Source organism: Crinia signifera, chromosome 5, assembly GCF_055691185.1.
Source record: "Crinia signifera chromosome 5, ASM5569118v1, whole genome shotgun sequence".
NCBI classification, from domain to species: domain Eukaryota; kingdom Metazoa; phylum Chordata; class Amphibia; order Anura; family Myobatrachidae; genus Crinia; species Crinia signifera.
In genome coordinates this window covers 198,611,948-198,629,910 of record NC_139221.1, presented here as the reverse complement: position 1 = coordinate 198,629,910, position 17,963 = coordinate 198,611,948, and the positions used below count along the sequence as shown (strand labels likewise).

Below are 17,963 nucleotides of genomic sequence, written 5' to 3'. Positions count from 1 at the left end.
CGGGGTTCCCTCAGTGGGCACCCCGGTATGTGACACGGCAAGATGGTGGCAGCTATCGCGGTGTCCCTGCACAGGTGCTGTGCAGCTCTGCCACAGACTGGAATTAGGTGCTGCCACTGTACCACAAGGCAGTTCACCACATTTAGGACTGTTTATTGCCATTTTCCAGTATAAATATTTATGTACCCCCCAGTGCTATGCAGTGGGCAGGGCTTACTCAGAGCAGGACCTGACCTCTGAGGGCGCCAAACTAACAGCTTCCTGCTTCTCTCTGGGCTCTGTAATCGCCATTATTCACCTCCTGGAACACTCCTCAGCGGTGAGAAAAGGAAGGGCATTCTGCAGCAGTGACAGCACAGGTTTTGGCGCTTTTAACCTTGGTGAAGGGTTAATAACTGCAAGTATATATATAATCCTCTGTGCTTTATGTATGTTACCAGCTCTCCAATCTGAGAGCTAGGTTATTGGTGTACAGGTCCCCCTCAGAGTCTAAAGGTCCATACACACTGGGCGACTATGCCCAGCGTGTATGGACAGCGATGATGTCATACACACTGAGCGGCTTTCCCCCTGCCCGGTGCCGACGGGGGAGGACGGCGTTGCATAGCGCAGAGCTATGCAAAGCCGTCCTCAACGCCACTCATCTGCTGGTATAACAGGCTGTTTTGAGCGGCTTTCAGCTCAAAGTCGCCCAGTGTGTATGGGCCTTTACCCACAGGCTTGTTAAGCTGCCACACATAGGTTGTAGTACACAGTGCATTACCTTCACATAGTGTGATTTATTGTACATAGATACAATCACTGTGAGTGTGTGTGAGTGTGGGTTCAGTTTGTTGTTTCCCCATCATGTTCAGAAAAATAACCTGCATGTTGTGCAGTGTAAAGTTTTCATCTGCTTCTACTTTACAAGTAACTTGTGAAGCTTGCATTTCCCCAGTGCTCAGTGGTGTCTCACCCCAGCTTAGTGGGAATATGCAGTCTGCCTCTCAAGAACCAGACTGGGCTAGCTCCATAAAGAGCATTCTGCAAGATGTGTCCTCTCAGTTAGCTGCAAACACTCCTCAGACTCAAAAAGTCAGACGGGATATATCTGTTCTGTCGGCCAGAGTTGATAATTTAACCCCCACTCCGACGCACTCAGACGCAATCCTGTAAACGGAGTGCAGATGCTGTTCCTCTTCATACTGATGAGGAGCCAGATGTGGGGGAGGATTTAGATGAGCCCTTACAGGACTCACAGCCTGCACTTACAGGCACTGAACCACTCATAATGGCCATTGGGGAGGTATTAGACCTCCCTTTAACTGAGTCTGTAGTGGGGGATCCCTTATATGGAGCCCAGAAAAACAGCCCATTGTTTATCAAGAACACGCTGGACACATTCAAGGCGGCCTGGAAGTCTCCAGAACAACGTTTTAAGCTCACAAAACAATTTGTGTCTGCCTTTGCTTTCAAGCCGGCTGAGCGAAAAGTGTGGGAGGAGCCCCCTGTGGTGGACACGTCCCTGTCACGCTTGTCCAAAAAGGTGGTACTACCGGTACCAGGGTCCTCGTCTCTGAAGGACAGCTCTAACAAAAAGGTAGAATATACCCTTAAGGCTATTTATACCGCTAGTGGCGCATGTCAGCGCCCGGTACTAGCGAGTTGCTGGATGGCTAAGGCTGTCCATACTTGGGTTTCCCAGATTATGGAAGTTTTGCAAGGGGACATGACTGTGGCGCAGGTTTCAGAGAAATTGGGCCACATCCAAGACACGGACAAAATGCTGTGCGATGCACAAAAGGAATTAGGTGCATTTAATGCATGCAATTCTGCCATGGCGGTCTCCAGATGCAGGACCCTCTGGCTATGCCAGTGGGTGGCAGATGCTGATTCCAAGACAAATTAAACATTTAGACAAATTAAACATTTAAAACCTATAGCATACACATATTTGAGTGTATATAAACGTGTCGACAGTACAAATGTATGGTTAATAGCTGACATTTTCTGACAGTCACTGAGCAGAAATAAAAGTAAAATAATTGTATAACAAATGATAGATACATTGCTCCTATCGTACTAATTTTCAAATTTTTCCTTTCCAACAAACAGGAAGGTGGGAACTGTATTCACAGCCCGCATCCAGATAATAAACTATGATTTATCACATTGAAGCTAAATATATAGCAAATGTTTCAGGCATGGGTACGAATATCTTGTTAATGGATTGTAATGATTTAGATATACACCCATTTTACCACTATATTCAGATATAAGCTTCACATACTGTAGTGACTTTTAATTATTAAAGGATAGGGACATTTTGTGAATATAGTCTAGCAGAAATAGAGACCTGGTATATAGCATTAAAAAAAATGAAAAAACAAACAAGGGTATTAACTTCCCATATAGCAAATAATCCGTGTATCGTGTCCGGTGAAATCTTCTAAATCAAGACGAATGGTCAAAATTGCATAAATGTGTCTGGTGGAAGAGAGAAAAAAAGGCTAATGTAAGTAACCCCATTCATATGAAGGCCCCTACGAGGCATGGGATAAATATGAAGCATACACAGTAGGGGCTGGAATTAATTGCCACAGGTGTGTTAACGGCATTCCATCGGTTGATGCAGTTGGATGATAGCCATGAGCCGCAAAGCCAGGGCTACATATATTGGGCAATGACTTCCAGGGTGACCCGAATGGGGTAATTACCAAAAGTGCTTCCAAATCATCATTCTTAGTATGTTTCATGGGAGAACCAGAAATCACAATGCATGGAGCCATGTAGGGAAAATTAGCATTATGAAGATGAGTTGTGATAGGGGTGTTCACATCTGAGATATATTTAGGCTCAGTGCCGAGTGAATCATCACTCTCAGGAGCATTCTGCGGCATAGTAAGGAAGTTGTCAATCAAGGGAGCCTGATCCCTGTCAAACATCGATGCCATCTGTTTAAACTTTCTCTCAAAATATGGTAATAAAATCTTGGAGAGCTCAACTGCCACCTGGGCAGCAAAAGCAGCACCTTCTAAGACCATAATTGTCAGTGTAAGTATTTATGGGTCTAATAGAGGTTGTAATGTAGAGCATGAATATTGTGCTTTTGCCTAGTACAAAATATATATAACTACAAATTATGATTGCAACATAAAAAAGTATAAAACATTTATGAGAGAAGCATAAGACAACTGTTTAGAAAATATGCAGACTCACGGAAACCTATATAAATCACATATTGAGCTGCTGGGAGTTTTAAACAAAAAGCGATCTCCTAAAGAATAAATACTGAGGGGTAATTCTAGGGTCCATTCCCCATTGATATCGGTTTATAAGAGAGTTATCGCAGAAGAAGGTCTCAACTCTTTGCAATATCCAGACTCCAATAGAAAAGCCCAGACCAACAGATCTCAATCTCCCTTCAGAGGACAGCAGGACTGCCGGTCAGGGCCCAGCAACTCAATCTCCCTTCAGAGGACAGCAGGACTGCCGGTCAGGGCACATCACCAAATGCCGCAAAATGCATTGCCAGCGTATTCCGTTCCAGGGGGCAGTAGGTCCCGGGAGTCTCCCAGACTGCAAATGGAGAACAGCAGAGGCGGCTCTTCTCCTCCCGGCGCCGAACACCACTCAAGTCCTCCCTCAGCAGGCGGCCCGCTCTCCGACACCTCGAGAGATAACTGAGTGCCGTCTGAGTCCCCGGATCGTGCTGCCGATATCCTCCGTATAGGCACTCCAAAGGGAAGGCGATGCGGTATGTAAGGTGCAGCGGGCAGCGTATGTCGTGGTGCAGCATGCCTGAATCTCCTCTGTCTGTAGGCTCAGCCCAAATATGGACCCGAATCCTAAATGTTGTTGGATTTTCACTGTGCTGTCTCAGGAGCCCAGCTAAAATGCGGCCATACTTGATGCCCGGCCCACCGGAAGTCGGTCCTAGCCTTCTTACAGTGATCCTGGTTTGAACCCTTGAACTCAGGCCCTTATTCACATTGACACGTTCGCATGTGAATTCGCATGTATCACCCAACTGCTCCCATTGCGCATGTGCAGTGTACGCAATGCGCATGTGCAAACTGTGAAATTCCTATTCGCAAGCAATCTTCCAAGCGGTTTCTGTCGTCCGAGCGAAGGTTTAGCCAGTAGGCGTGATGTGGGCGTTTGTATGGGCGCGTCCAGTATAATGAGCAAAACTGGGCGTACACATGGGCGTTCACTTCGAGTGGTGGGTTTGCTTTCGCATGACTGCAACAGGGATTGTTCCCACACAAACTCCAAAACTTTCGCAAGCTCAAAGCAGATTTTCAGTTTCGCTCACCATACTTCTTGTGAACTGCTCATTCGTACGCTTAAAACACAGTAGCGAAATGGGGAAATCAATAGCACCTGAACACCATTGTGACCAATGATTGGTTGATTGTGACAATCATTTAACTCTGCTCCACTTCAGTTTGCATCACAAAACCAAACAAGTGTTAGCAGACACATTTAAATTATTATGGTAAGGTGAATTGTAGGCCACAAATGCAAATGCACTTAACACATTTATTAATTGCCCTTATATAACATACCTTTATGTACATTTTCACTCTGCCATGTGTAGCATGTTTGCACTGTCAACATTAGTCGACATGTGTCATATCACATATGCAACATATATATTAGGGACAAGAGCATGTTCGCACGCACACTGTGGTGCGTGTGCATGTGAAAATGTGTTGGCGCGTGCGAGCAGTTTTAATTGCACGCAATGAAAGGCCACACCCTTTTTAGTATGGGTGCGAACGCATGAGTTCGCAAGCCCTATAGGCGTGACTCTGCAAGATGCGTACGTGCTGTTATCAAGTGTAACACTGCGTGCGTGTGTGCATGCATGCGAACGAATGAACCTGAATAAGGGCCTCAGTGGAGTTAAATTTCATGACATGGAAGACTGCAGTTCTGTTAGCTTTGGCTTCAGCACAGAGGGTTTTAGAGCTGGGCGCTCTGTTTTGCAAGAGCCCATACCTTATATTCCATGAGGATAGGGCGGAGCTCAGAACGAACCCAGGCTTTCTTCCAAAGGTTGTTTTGACCTTTCATTTGAACCAACCCATTGTGGTTCCAGCAGGGGGGCCTCACTCGGACATTCCTGCTGTGTTGGATGTGGTTCGGGCTCTCAAGTTGTACGATGCCCAGAAAAACGATCATCCGGCCTCAAAACAATTGATTGTTCGGTGGCTTTGTACTATCAAACAGGCCTATGCTGTGGCTGGTCTGCCTGGTCCTGCTACTGTTAGGGCTCATTCTACCAGGGCAGTGGGATCATCCTGAGTGGCTGCCCAGGGTGTTTCGGCTCTGCAGCTTTGTAGGGCAGCTACATGGTCAAACCAACATACCTTTGTCAAAATTTATAAATTGGATACCATTGCCAAGGAGGACATTCAGTTTGGGAATGCGGTGCTGCAGCAATCTCCACACGTTCCCACCCGTCCTTGAATCTTGGGTATAATTCCCATACATTATGATGAAATCCCCAATATCCCATATGGATGATAGAGAAAATAGGATTTTAATACCTACCGGTAAATCCTTTTCTCGGAATCCATATGGGATATTGATGCGCCCACCTCAGTGCGGAATATTGCTGCCTTGTTGATCCTGATTGATGGCTCCTGTTACTGTTCTCTTGAATTACAGTTGTGTTATGGGTGTGCTGGATGCATGTCACCACTTTAATACATTATATATGTTAACACAGGGCTGGGCAATTGCGGCCCTCCAGATGTTGATGAACTACACATCCCAGGATGCTTTGCATTAGTTTTGCTATGTGGCGATGCTGAAACTGATGCAAGGCATGCTGGTATGTGTAGTTCATCAACATCTGGAGGGCCGCAATTGCCCAGCCCTGTGTTAACACATAGTTATATCCTTTTATCATATACTTTCCATTCCTTCGGGCACAGTTTTCATATTAACTGGTCTGTGGGGAGGAGCCAGTACACCCAGTGAAAGAGCTTCTATGTGCCTGTCTCCTGCGGATACCTCTCTTCACCCATATGTTATGAAATCCCCAATATCCCATATGGACTCCGAGAAAAGGAGGTACCAGTAGGTATTAAAATCTGATTTTTATGCAAGAGCTGTAAGAAGTAATCTATAATACCTTATATGGGTTTATTGACAACTAGCTTGTAACTATATTTGGAGAATATGTGTGTGATAAATTAATTGGATACCCTATTATCAATAACCAACTATTAACAATTATTTTCTCAAGTAAATATATAAATATGCACTCCAGTTGGTAAAGGATTAATAGGCAGAGTTATGCCTAATTCAAATCAACTTCACACTAGCCAATTCAGCAATGCATGTACTCTGTATGAATCCAGTCCAATAAAAAGAGGATGGTGTTATTATGAGGTTAATAATTATATTACATATCCCATGTAGTGGAAATATTCTTTACAATCAGCACAATTGTGTGTATCAATAGCATTCATCCTGCTTTAAGAAGCAATGGTGACCCGTCACTTAGGTCCCGACTGCTGGGGCTCCCTATAATGCATAAGGGTTACTTGTGTTTGGTACTCAGTTACGCATCTTTACCATTAATTATTAAATGCCAGGTCCTACCCAGTATTTTGTATACATGCACAACCCAGCTGAGACCTTTTAGACTGGCGGCAGAACCCAGCTTATTTCAGGGGTGGTGACATCACATCAATTTCTTGGCGCTGGCTCGCACTATTACACAGCTAATTGGCTAATCGAGGCAACAACCTGGGTTTTTAGCGGCAGTGGAAAAGGACTATCATTTGTAACTTTTGGGAGCTCCAGGGAAGTTTTTACACGCCTTTTGTTATATGTTGTATTTCAGTCTAGTAATGTTCTTTGGTTTATGGATGATTTCTTTATGAATTTAAGAGGGTTTTTTTAAACATGATTTTTCTTTTTATACCTTAGAAATGGACTGCAAGAAAGTTAATCTTTTAGATCTGGAACTGCTTATTGATGAACAGGGCAAAATCCAGACTAAACCATATAACAAAGCACCTGAAACAGATTCATTGTGTGGTGAGGGCTCACCTTCCAGTTCTGTAGAAAAAGGTAATATGACACATAAGCAGCAAGCATATCAACGTTAAGTGGACACTCAAAATTAAGCTCATTTCTTAAAATAATCACATAGGCATTTTCCTGTCTGGCAATGTATTATGAACAAAAGTGTAATAACTGCTGCTGTTTTATTGCCTCTCAAAAGCACAAAGGTATCGGGCATTTCCCAATACCCTTTTTAATAGGGTGGGGCTGGATTGGTCTCCCCTTCAGTACATAGTCATACTGGATTAGCGGCACCAAGAGAAAAGGTATTGGGACTCTATACAGATTCAGATGTTAAAAAAAAAAAAAAAAGACTCAATGGAACAAATGGTGAACATGATATAAAAGTAATTATTTAAAAAATTACTTTAATTCCGATTTAATCTCACTATATATATATATATATATATATATATATATATATATATATATATATATATATATATATATATATATATAGAGAGAGAGAGAGAGAGAGCCATCAGAAAACCAAGTACACCCTTCTTGAAATCTCAGTTTTTACAATAGGACAAAAGCTAGTGGAATTCATTGATATTAATAATATACACAATACGTATAATGTGGACCAGGGAATGGTTACAGGGTTAAAGCATTTTAACTATGTCAGCACTATAAGATCAAATGTGATACGTTCTCTTACCATCATGTTTAAAGTTATAGTGCAAGCATGGTTAAAAATGCTGCAATTAAATTTGCTTCCATGTTGACATTTTGACAGTCAAAGAATCATACCAGACTAGTGAAGTTCCCTAAAATTTGTTAATTGTAATTTTATATGACAAATAACCGTGGATATACTCATTCTTTACTTTGTCATTATTTATTCACAAAAAAATAAGCCAACATGAACAATGTTGAAACCAGGGCAGCCGAGAAGGGGGGGGGGGGGGGGGGGGGGGGTACTAATTACCGGGGCCCAGGCTTGCTGGAGGGGCCCTGCAGGGGCCCTGGTCTGTCCCCTCCCTTCCCCCTCCATCCCTCCCAGGTAGCAACAGCAGGACACACTTCTACAGCATGTGCTGTGCTGATAGCAGGCTCAGCATGAGCATCGCACTGACCGCATGTGAGCTCATGTTGAGCCTACTGTCAGCACAGCACATGCTGCTGCTGCTGCTCAGTTTAGAGTTTTCTTTCACCCTCCTCTAAACATTTTGGGGGCCTGGCCTAAGTGTGGGAGGTGGCCACACCTCCCACACTTAGGCCAAACCCCAAAATTTTACCGGAGCCCGGCATTTCTCTCGGCCGCCCTGGTTGAAACAGCCATGTGTAAAACAGTAAGTATATCCTTACTGGTTCCCCCTTCCACCCAATGCCAACTCCAGTACTTACCTTTGGGATTCTGCTGTCTCCATTCTATCAGGATCCTGACTGTGTCCTTAAGAAGTTACCTGTGTAAGGTGCTGTTTAGTCAGTGCAAGTCGTTGTGTTATCCTCAGGAAATGCTGCCACCTCTATGTAAAATAAAATCCTTTGGCAGTTTTTGGTCTGGGGAATTCGAGCTTGTTTAAACACCAAGTTGAGGAGAAAAGATGCATGCCAACAGTCATGATTATCGGCCATTTTCAACCCCATAGAGAGTACACTTTTACCAAAAAGATCCTTTTCCTAGAAGTATATATCACTACAAATTCATCCAAAAATCAGATTGTGTGGCGGTCAGAATAAAAACTTATCAGAAATAGTTTATAAAAATATATGAGGTAAATACAGATATCTTCTAAAAGCCTCTGTCACTACAGTAAATGTTCAGGTTCATGATGACTACTATCAGAAAAAATACTGGGCACATATCTGGCTTTCATAGCAGAGTAACACTTCAGAAATCCTTATAGAACATTGTCCTCTGGACAGGTGAGATCAAAGTAGATTTGCTTTGTCCTAGGTGCACAGTGCCACATTAGGTGCATCACCACAAGATACTGCCAAACTACCATAGATTTGTATGGCAGGATGATCATTGAGCCTTCAGTAAACTCCTCTTTATATTTAATTGAAAAATGTGTCTGTCCATCAAGCTGAAACTGTATCTACAGCTGTCTGTCTCACTTGGAATAAATAAGTGAAAGTCTATATCTAAACCCCACCAAGCTTCAAATGCTCTCAATCATTAATGAACTGAAGCAAAATATAAGAGATTGAAAAACTCATACAGAAAATGACTACCCCATGTTATTGCTGCTAAAGGCAGACTGGAAAGCTACTGAATCATAGGGTGACATTCTATGGGATGAGATTTTTTCTCACTTTCAAAATCGCCCATTATCGCACTTTTTTAATATCGCAATATTCGCATATTTAATGAGGTGCGAATTCTGGAATGAAAAGTGCGATAATGTGCGAATTTTAGGCATGAAAATGTGCGAATTTAAGGAAATGTGCGATTTTTTGTTCATAAAAAAAAAAATTGGCGTGGGGTCCCCCCTCCTGAGCATAACCAGCCCTGGGCTCATTGAGCTGGGGCTGGTTCCAAAAATACGGGGGACAAAAAGCATAGGGGTCCCCCGTATTTCTGAAACCAGCCCCGGACTCTTGGACCGGTCCTGGTTCCAAAAATACGGGGGACAAAAATTCTGGGGGTCCTCCGTATTTTGAAACCAGCACCGGGCTCCAACAGCACTCGGTGTCATGCCACAGCCGGGGGACACTTTTTATATAAGGTCCCCCGGCCGAAACATGAGCACCGTGGCTGGTCAGCCTTGGACGGGGTACCTGGAGGAGTGGGGACCCCCCCATAAAGGGGTCACTCCCCCCAGGCTTCACCCGTCCAGGGCTGAAGCCCGGGGCTGTCACCGGCGTCCGTGGCCAGTGGACGCCGGCCTGATAGTGTTAAATCTTCCATACATAACATTGCTTGATACAGAAGAACTACAAGTGCCAGCAGACCTCCCCCGCATGCTGGGACTTGGAGAACCACAAGTCCCAGCATGCGGGGCAATAATGGGCCCGCTGGGACTTGTAGTCCACCTGTAAAAAGAATGTTAAAAAAAACACACACAGAGAAGTAAAACTTTATTACACACAAACACACACACCTCACTTTTACACCCACATACTCACCGATCCAGGATCCAGCGCTGGTCTCCCTTCTGCTGTAGAGCCGGCTACCCCAGCACTGACAGCGGGGACAACCGGCTCTCTCCGATGCCGCTAACAGCCTATGTAGCGCTGTCCCAGCGCTACAGAGGCTGAGAGCGTGATTGGCCGATGCGTCTCCATGGAGATGCATAGCTCAGCCCTGATTGGCTGAGCTATGCGTCTCCATGGAGACGCATAAGCCAAAGATGCTCTCAGCCTCTGTAGCGCTGGGACAGCGCTACAGAGGCTGTTAGCGGCATCGGAGAGAGCCGGTTGTCCCCGCTGTCAGTGCGGGGGTAGCCGGCTCTACAGCAGAAGGGAGACCAGCGCTGGATCCTGGATCGGTGAGTATGTGGGTGTAAAAGTGAGGTGTGTGTGTTTGTGTGTAATAAAGTTTTACTTCTCTGTGTGTGTGTGTTTTTTTTAACATTCTTTTTACAGGTGGACTACAAGTCCCAGCGGGCCCATTAATGCCCTGCATGCTGGGACGTGTGGTTCTCCAAGTCCCAGCATGCGGGGGAGGTCTGCTGCCACTTGTAGTTCTTCTGTATCAAGCAATGTTATGTATGGAAGATTTAACACTATCAGGCCGGCGTCCACTGGCCACGGACGCCGGTGACAGCCCCGGGCTTCAGCCCTGGACGGGTGAAGCCTGGGGGGGGGGGGTAACCCTTTATGGGGGGGTCCCCACTCCTCCAGGTACCCCGTCCAAGGCTGACCAGCCACGGTGCTCATGTTTCGGCCGGGGGACCTTATATAAAAAGTGTCCCCCGGCTTTGGCATGACACCGAGTGCTGTTGGAGCCCGGTGCTGGTTTCAAAATACGGGGGACCCCAGATTTTTTGTCCCCCGTATTTTTGGAACCAGGACTGGTCCAAGAGTCCGGGGCTGGTTTCAGAAATACGGGGGACCCCTATGCTTTTTGTCCCCCGTATTTTTGGAACCAGCCCCAGCTCAATTTTTTTTGTCAAAAAACACTTTTCCACATTTTTTAACACAGGGCCATGCACAGATCTCTATGATCTGTGCAGGGTTCTGGCCAAATCGCATATCAGAACCTGGTCTGATTTTTTTTGAGATTTTTAGACACATTTTTCAAATTCGCATCTCATTAAATATGCGAATTGTATACTTTTCAATGTGAAAACATCTGGATGCGAGTTCTGGCGAAAACTAAAAATCGCACTTCTAAAAAGTGCGATTTCGCGGCAAAACCGCACTTTTTGCCGATTTTCGCATCTCATTAAATATGCGAATTAGGGAAAAAGTGCGAAAACGGCCGTTTTTGCGATAAAATTCGCCAAAGTCAGATTATCTCATCCCATAGAATGTCAGCCATAGTGTACTATCCCCATGTAACTTCCCCATTTGTGCTTATTTATTTGTTAAATAATGTCTGTGTCACATAAACTGTAATTTATCATATTCTCGGACTTGGTACAGTCTAAAAAAAATATGAGTATAAAAAACAAACAAAAAAAAAACACCATTTGAAGGAGGTGTCTCTTTTCCATGTATGAGTAAAATAGAAATGAATGGATTTAACTTTTTTTTGTGTGTGTATGTGTGTCAATATAGAAATTGCCATTTATATAGTCCATGTTCATTCTGGTCATAGTATTCAGGGAATACATTGGGGTTTCCATCTTATCTCATTTGCTTTTACTTCCCTCACTTAGGGCTTTATTCTAGTTCACTCTTAGAGGCAAATTCCTTCTCAAATGGAGAAAACCATGTGCGCTGCAGGTGGGACAGATATAACATGTGCAGAGAGAGTTAGATTTGGGTGGGGTTTCAGGGGCAAACGCAGGATTTTCAGAAGGGGGTTTCTAGAGGGGCGGAGCAAAGCACAGAGTTGGACACATAGGTGACCCAGTATATGCCGGGTCAGTTAAAGTCTTATAGATAGACCAAATGTATATAAATAATAATGATAATAATTATATATACATAACAGCAGTGTAGACCCCTGGGCATAGCAATGTATTGGGGCCCCTACCTATCCTCCAGCGGTAGGGGTAGGGGGTGCTATGAGCGGAAGCTTTGATGTCCCGCAGGTGGTAGGGGGTATTATATCAACTGCTCAGCATGTAGGGCCTGGATCAGTAATTTTCACTAATTACCCCTTTACTGCACAGATGGTGAGAGATGAGGTGGGAGAGGGGGGCATTGGGCTGAATGAAGGGGTCCCAATACATAACTTCCAGGGTGGTAGAGGATGTTTAATATGCAGAGGAGGGGTGTATAGTGGAGTGGGCTTATTATTCATAATTTTCTGGTAGGAGGACAACTTGCTTGACTGCAGATATCTCCAGTTCCCGTAACTAGATTTCTTATATTTTAATGGAATTAAAAACTAGAGAATCCCACCTACAAAATGGTATTGGGGACTAGAGGATCAGAGTTCAGGAGGCAGAGCAATCTGCCAATGAGAATATAAAACTACATACCAGGTGTGTGGAGCTGGAGCAGTAACCAGCTGCTGGAAGGCTGACATCTCTGGTTCTGGGAACAGTAGAGACAAGCTACTAGTGTCCATCAAAGGGGGAGAGTCACAGCTTTTGGAATATACCCACAGAAAAACTCTGTTAGACAGAACTTGAAATATCTGACTGGGAAGAGCAATTAACAGGCTTGGATGGGGACCACTGCTTTGAAGTCAGATATCTCCGGTTCCCCAGGGCCGATTTAAAAAATTCTTGTACCCTTGGAAAGAGGGGACCCTCAGCTTTCAGATTCCTGGGGGGTTTCTGGGTACTCAGAAACCCCCCCTGCGTGCGCTACTGGGTTTTTCTTCAAAGTGAGAGCTATATGGCAGTGTAAAAATAAAGCAGTCAGTATTTTTCCTGCACAGAAACAAAATAACTCACCCAAATCTAATTCTATCTGCACCTGTTACATCTGCCCCCCTGAACATCGTTTTATCCATCTGAGACGGAATTTGCCAAGAGTGAACTAGAATAAAGGGCAGATTTATTAAGCTTGGAGAAGAGATAAACTGGAGATAAAGCGGAGAAAATGTAAAAGGAGATAAAGCACAGCCAATCAGCTGTGTTTGAAAAAGACAGTTGGGAGTTGATTGGCTGGTGCTTTATCTCCTTTTACCTTTTCTCCGCTTTTATCTCCAGTTTATCTCTTCTCCAAGCTTAATAAATCTGCCCCTCAGGCCCTTAAACCATTGTCGGCTCCCCACTGCATACAATTGCACTTAACTCTTGGGTTCTGCCGCCATGCTGCTTTATTTTGGGTTCTATGACTGCTGATGCAAGCCATTTTTTTTGTTATGTTTAGACTGTTTCTCGAAATGTCTCTACAGCTTTCCATAAAGGAGACTTGGAAATTCTCATTGATGAACAGGGCAAGATCCAGACCGAACCGATGAGGAATATGTCCGTCTCAGACTCTGTATGTGTGGAGAGATCCTCTCCCAACAGTATAAAAAAAGGTGACTTTAGTGGTGGCAGATGTTGGCATGCATATTTTAATCCTATGAAATGGTTATTTACATTTTTTTAAGTTTTTTTTTAAATGATGCTACTTGTGATATATGTATAATTAAGCAGTTGTTTCCTTACTTTGCTAATTACTATACTGTTGGTGAAAGGGTATTACTTAATTTTGTTAATCCTTTGAGTGCCGAGTGAATTTGTCTAAATTGGTGTGAAAATTGCCAAGCAAATATTTTTATTCATCATAATGACCTGTAATGTTTACCTTATATAGGATATATAATCTTTTTTTACACAACATTTTGTATTTGATTTTATATAACAAATGGGAGTGGCTCTCGAATTATAAGTACCTAATGTTGATATTGGAGGCAAGTTTTTTTTTTTTTCAATCTGAACAAATGGTGTTTATCAGTCACTAAGTTCCAAAGACCGTGCCGCAACCTTTACTTTTATGTAAATTGTATTTCTAAATTTCTACATGTTACTTGGGATTAAGGAGGTCATTCGCTGCTTAGCAAGCCTTGTAATGCTGCCCGCCGGCCTTACAAATGCCCACCCCCGTTGCACGGCGAATGTAACCGCCGCACTGCATAAACTTTGCATAAACATCCATTCTCAGGGTAGCGTGTGTGCCACAAAATCATTTGATGGTCGCCGATCATCAAATTATTTTTTCAGTGCTCGCAAATCTGTCTCTGCTGACTTTGATCTGTGGCATCCTGCTCCAAGAACTGATCGGGCAGCTGACGTCTGGTGACATCAGCTGCCTGCCCCTGGAAGGCGAGGATCCGCCCGCATTCTCATGAGGATACCCAGCGTTTTCCTGGGTGCACCCAGCTTTTTCTGTGGATACACCCCCTGCCCGCCTCCTACATGCCCTCCCCTTTGCGAGCGCCACAGAGACTATGCATGTCTCCAAAGGCACCTGTATAGAAGCCCTGCACATGCGCATAAGCGACTATGCGCAGAGCTTCAACATTGAACGCATGGGTAAGTTTGAAAATTAGAATAACCTACTATGTATCTTGAGGTATACTAGAATATCAGATGACTGAAGAGGTTGGAGTACATTTGTAAGCAGATAAGCCTTTATCTACCTTTTTACTGTGGAGGGACACTTCAAATAATTGCCTGGAAATGCTTTGCATACAAATTCTAACTTTAATTCATGTAAAGTTTGTAAATTCAGCAGATACCTACTATACACTTATATAGGGACCTGTACTTCCTGCATCACAGTTACTATATAAACACACAGGGGGAGTGTTTTGGTGGGATGGATACAGAGCAGACCCCACAATTCTATGCGAAGGCCCCAATCGCTGGGAGACATGAAAGCTTCTGTGATACACAGGTACAGGGTACCACACAGCAGCTCACACTCCCTAATGCAGTTATTACCAATGGGACAGAAAAGGTCCTTACTGTCATTAAAGTCTCACAGCTGAACACTATGGCTGATCAGGCATCCATTACTAGGCAATAAACTGATTTATCTGTATATTTTAATTAATTATTATAGATGGGTATGGGTCATGGGGTCAACAAGAGGAAGGCCGTCATACATTAGTTCGACCATCAAGGTCGACATGTCTGAAGATCGTCAGGGTCAATAGGTCGACACATGCATTAGGTAAATATGGCCAAGGTTTACAGTCATAAATGTCAACATGTTTTTTTTGCTTTTTCCCGGATGTCGACACAGTGGACATGGACACTAAAAAAGTGTACCACGTCTGCTCGCCATGCTTCAGACACAGCGCCTCGCTATGTTTGGCACACATTTTATTCCCCCACCACGCCCTAGTGGATTTTAGGATAAAAAAAAAAAAAGTGAAATATTCCATGGCGACCTTTTGACTGTAGCCCATGTTGACCGAATGTATGTGTTGACCTAACGACCATGTCGACATTTAGACATGTCGACCTTCATTGTTCAACCCCATGCATTCCTACCTCGACCTTCCTCTTGTCGACCTAGTGACCATACACCTTATATAGATGATAACATATTAATTGTGTAAAATCGTCTTCAACCTTAAATCAACAGTCCCTGTGTCAAATTATCATGGAGCAATGTGCATTAGTTGTCTGTCTGTACCAAGCAGTAACCTCTCATTAAAGCCTCTCTTGCCCATGGGAGTAACATTTCTTTTGCTGTAAATAAGAAATCTAAATAACTATATCTAAATAAAATAATAATGCTCCAAATAATCTGTATCCTTTTAATACCACAAATGTTTCTTTCTTTTTAACATTTAGATTTCTTTTTACTAGAATCCTTTGTCATCCCGGACAGAGACCTCTACACAGAAAAGTCTTTAGTGAACATGCAGAAGTGTCAAGGTAATCTGCCATCACCCTCCTGCTCGTCCACCAGAATAACTGCTAACAGGAACTACAGGAGCAAACCTTCCCAGAATGGCATTCTAACAAAGATGCATGAGGAGGAGCATCACCAGCAGATGTCTATCCTCCAGCTTCAATTAATTCAGATGAATGAGGTCCACGTGGCAAAGGTGCAACAGATAGAGCGTGAGTGTGAAATGGCTGAGGTTGAACACCGGATAAAGATGGAGATCTTGAACAAAAAGAAAATGTACTGGGAGAGGAAATTGCAAACAATCACAAAGGAGTGGCCAGTAGCATCATTCAATAGACCTTTTCCAAATTCACCATGATTTTTAACTTGGTGCTGCTAACGGTGCAAAAGATACTTGGAAAACACTGGTAGAGAATTGTAAAGGCTCTACCAACACTATAAACAATCAGTAGGCCCAAACACTGGCAACAGTTTCTGTGTAGGAAAAATAGTTTGTGTAAAAATGGAGGAAAAAAAAAAGGAAGAGAGAAAACGGATTAGTATATGAATGAAAGGGGCTGGTATTGGGAGCAATGTGTTTTGTCTTTTAGTAGTAATAAAAAAAAATGCATCCAGCCTACTTCCTGCTGACTGCATAAGCTGTATACTGTACTCCGGTCTTCTTTCCCAAAAACTGATTTTTTTTTTTTTTTATCAGAATTTTATTTTGTATCATTTATTTTACTGACATACTGTATGATGTTCACTTTTTATTATTTTAATGTATTTTGTCCACATGTTGGTTTTCTGGATTTGTTTGGTACATTTTTGGGTAATACATGGATAAATTGTATCCATTTCTAAATATATGGGATTGTGTGTTGGTTCACTACCAAAAGACCACATTTATTTGGGAAGAGACCAAACCAATCCTTAGTGGGAGTGTTATTAAACTATTGAACATGTTGAACATGAAGAGTTTCACAGAATGTTTTTATTTCACAAATTCATAACAATGTTTACATAATCCTCCATTGTTTCCAGGTATTGAAGAGGCCAAAGGTACAAAAACCATTGTGTCTTACTTACAGAACTGATAAATCAGGGTTCCAATGAAACGTCATTAGACCTGTGTATAAAGCACAAAGGAAGATGAGTACGGTGCTCTTCAGAGGTTACACTAAGCTTAAAACTTCTCCTTATTCATCTGTTAGAAACCGTTGTGTAATTGACATTAGAAAAATGTGTTGTTAAACTTAACTGCCTTTAATTTTCTAAACACTGCTTAGTATACCAACACTATGGCTAACATTTAGGTGGTATTCCATTAGCAGCTGGGTTGACCCAGCTGCTGATTGCCAGCATCGGGAGTACAGTATTTAATTAGCAATGAATTCCCCACAAGCAAGTCCCTGCAGATAGACTATACCTCACAGCTTGTGGAGTTACGATTAAAGTCAGCGTAGAAACCCACAAACTATATCCCTTCCCTGCTCTGTGGGAATTTTTGCAGGCAATTGAATACTCCTGATAGTGATGTAAGTGGCCACATAAACCTAAAGTATGGAAAATATTAATATTGGTAAAAGTGATGTTAAGAGTAGAAATTACAATTATGTGAGAAGAAATTCCAAATACAGCTAAGCTTTTTTGTGGGGAGGAATTTGGTTTATTTAGTGTGTACAAAGTGTAGTCAGTACCCATTTTAGAGTTAACTGTATTGCTCAAATGAAAATATGAAATCCTCATTTGTAAGTGAAAATAAACGATCATTTCAGATGTATATGATTTGTAGACTAAGGCATTTTTCATCTTTTGTGTCGTGTGTTTGCGCATGGTTGAGGAGCAAATTGTTTATAGATTTCTGCAAGATAATGAAATAAGGAATATGTCTGTAACTATGGGGTAGATTTACTATCTGTTCATACATCTTGTCGGTCTCCCCTCCTGCTTCACCTAGTTAATGAGGTGAAGCAGGAAGTGTTATAGCGGTACGATAAATCTACCCCTATGTCATATGTTGATGATAGTAACAGAACACAAAG

The 17,963-nt window shown here is 42.9% G+C and overlaps 1 protein-coding gene across 3 annotated transcripts in view; it reads left to right on the top strand.

Annotated features, from left to right (window-relative positions):
* The window catches only part of MSANTD3 (Myb/SANT DNA binding domain containing 3), a 44,507-nt gene extending 26,806 nt beyond the window's left edge, over positions 1 to 17,701 (top strand). Inside the window, exons 3-5 of one of the 3 annotated variants that reach the window (XM_083188411.1) lie at positions 6,931 to 7,074; positions 13,481 to 13,609; positions 15,879 to 17,701. In XM_083188411.1, the coding sequence (XP_083044537.1) occupies positions 6,931 to 7,074; positions 13,481 to 13,609; positions 15,879 to 16,297 (692 nt within the window). In that variant the 3' untranslated portion in view covers positions 16,298 to 17,701. The remainder of the gene's footprint in view (positions 1 to 6,930; positions 7,075 to 13,480; positions 13,610 to 15,878) is intronic. The other 2 variants (XM_083188412.1, XM_083188413.1) reach the window with 2 other exon arrangements.
* Positions 17,702 to 17,963: the final 262 nt, after the last annotated feature.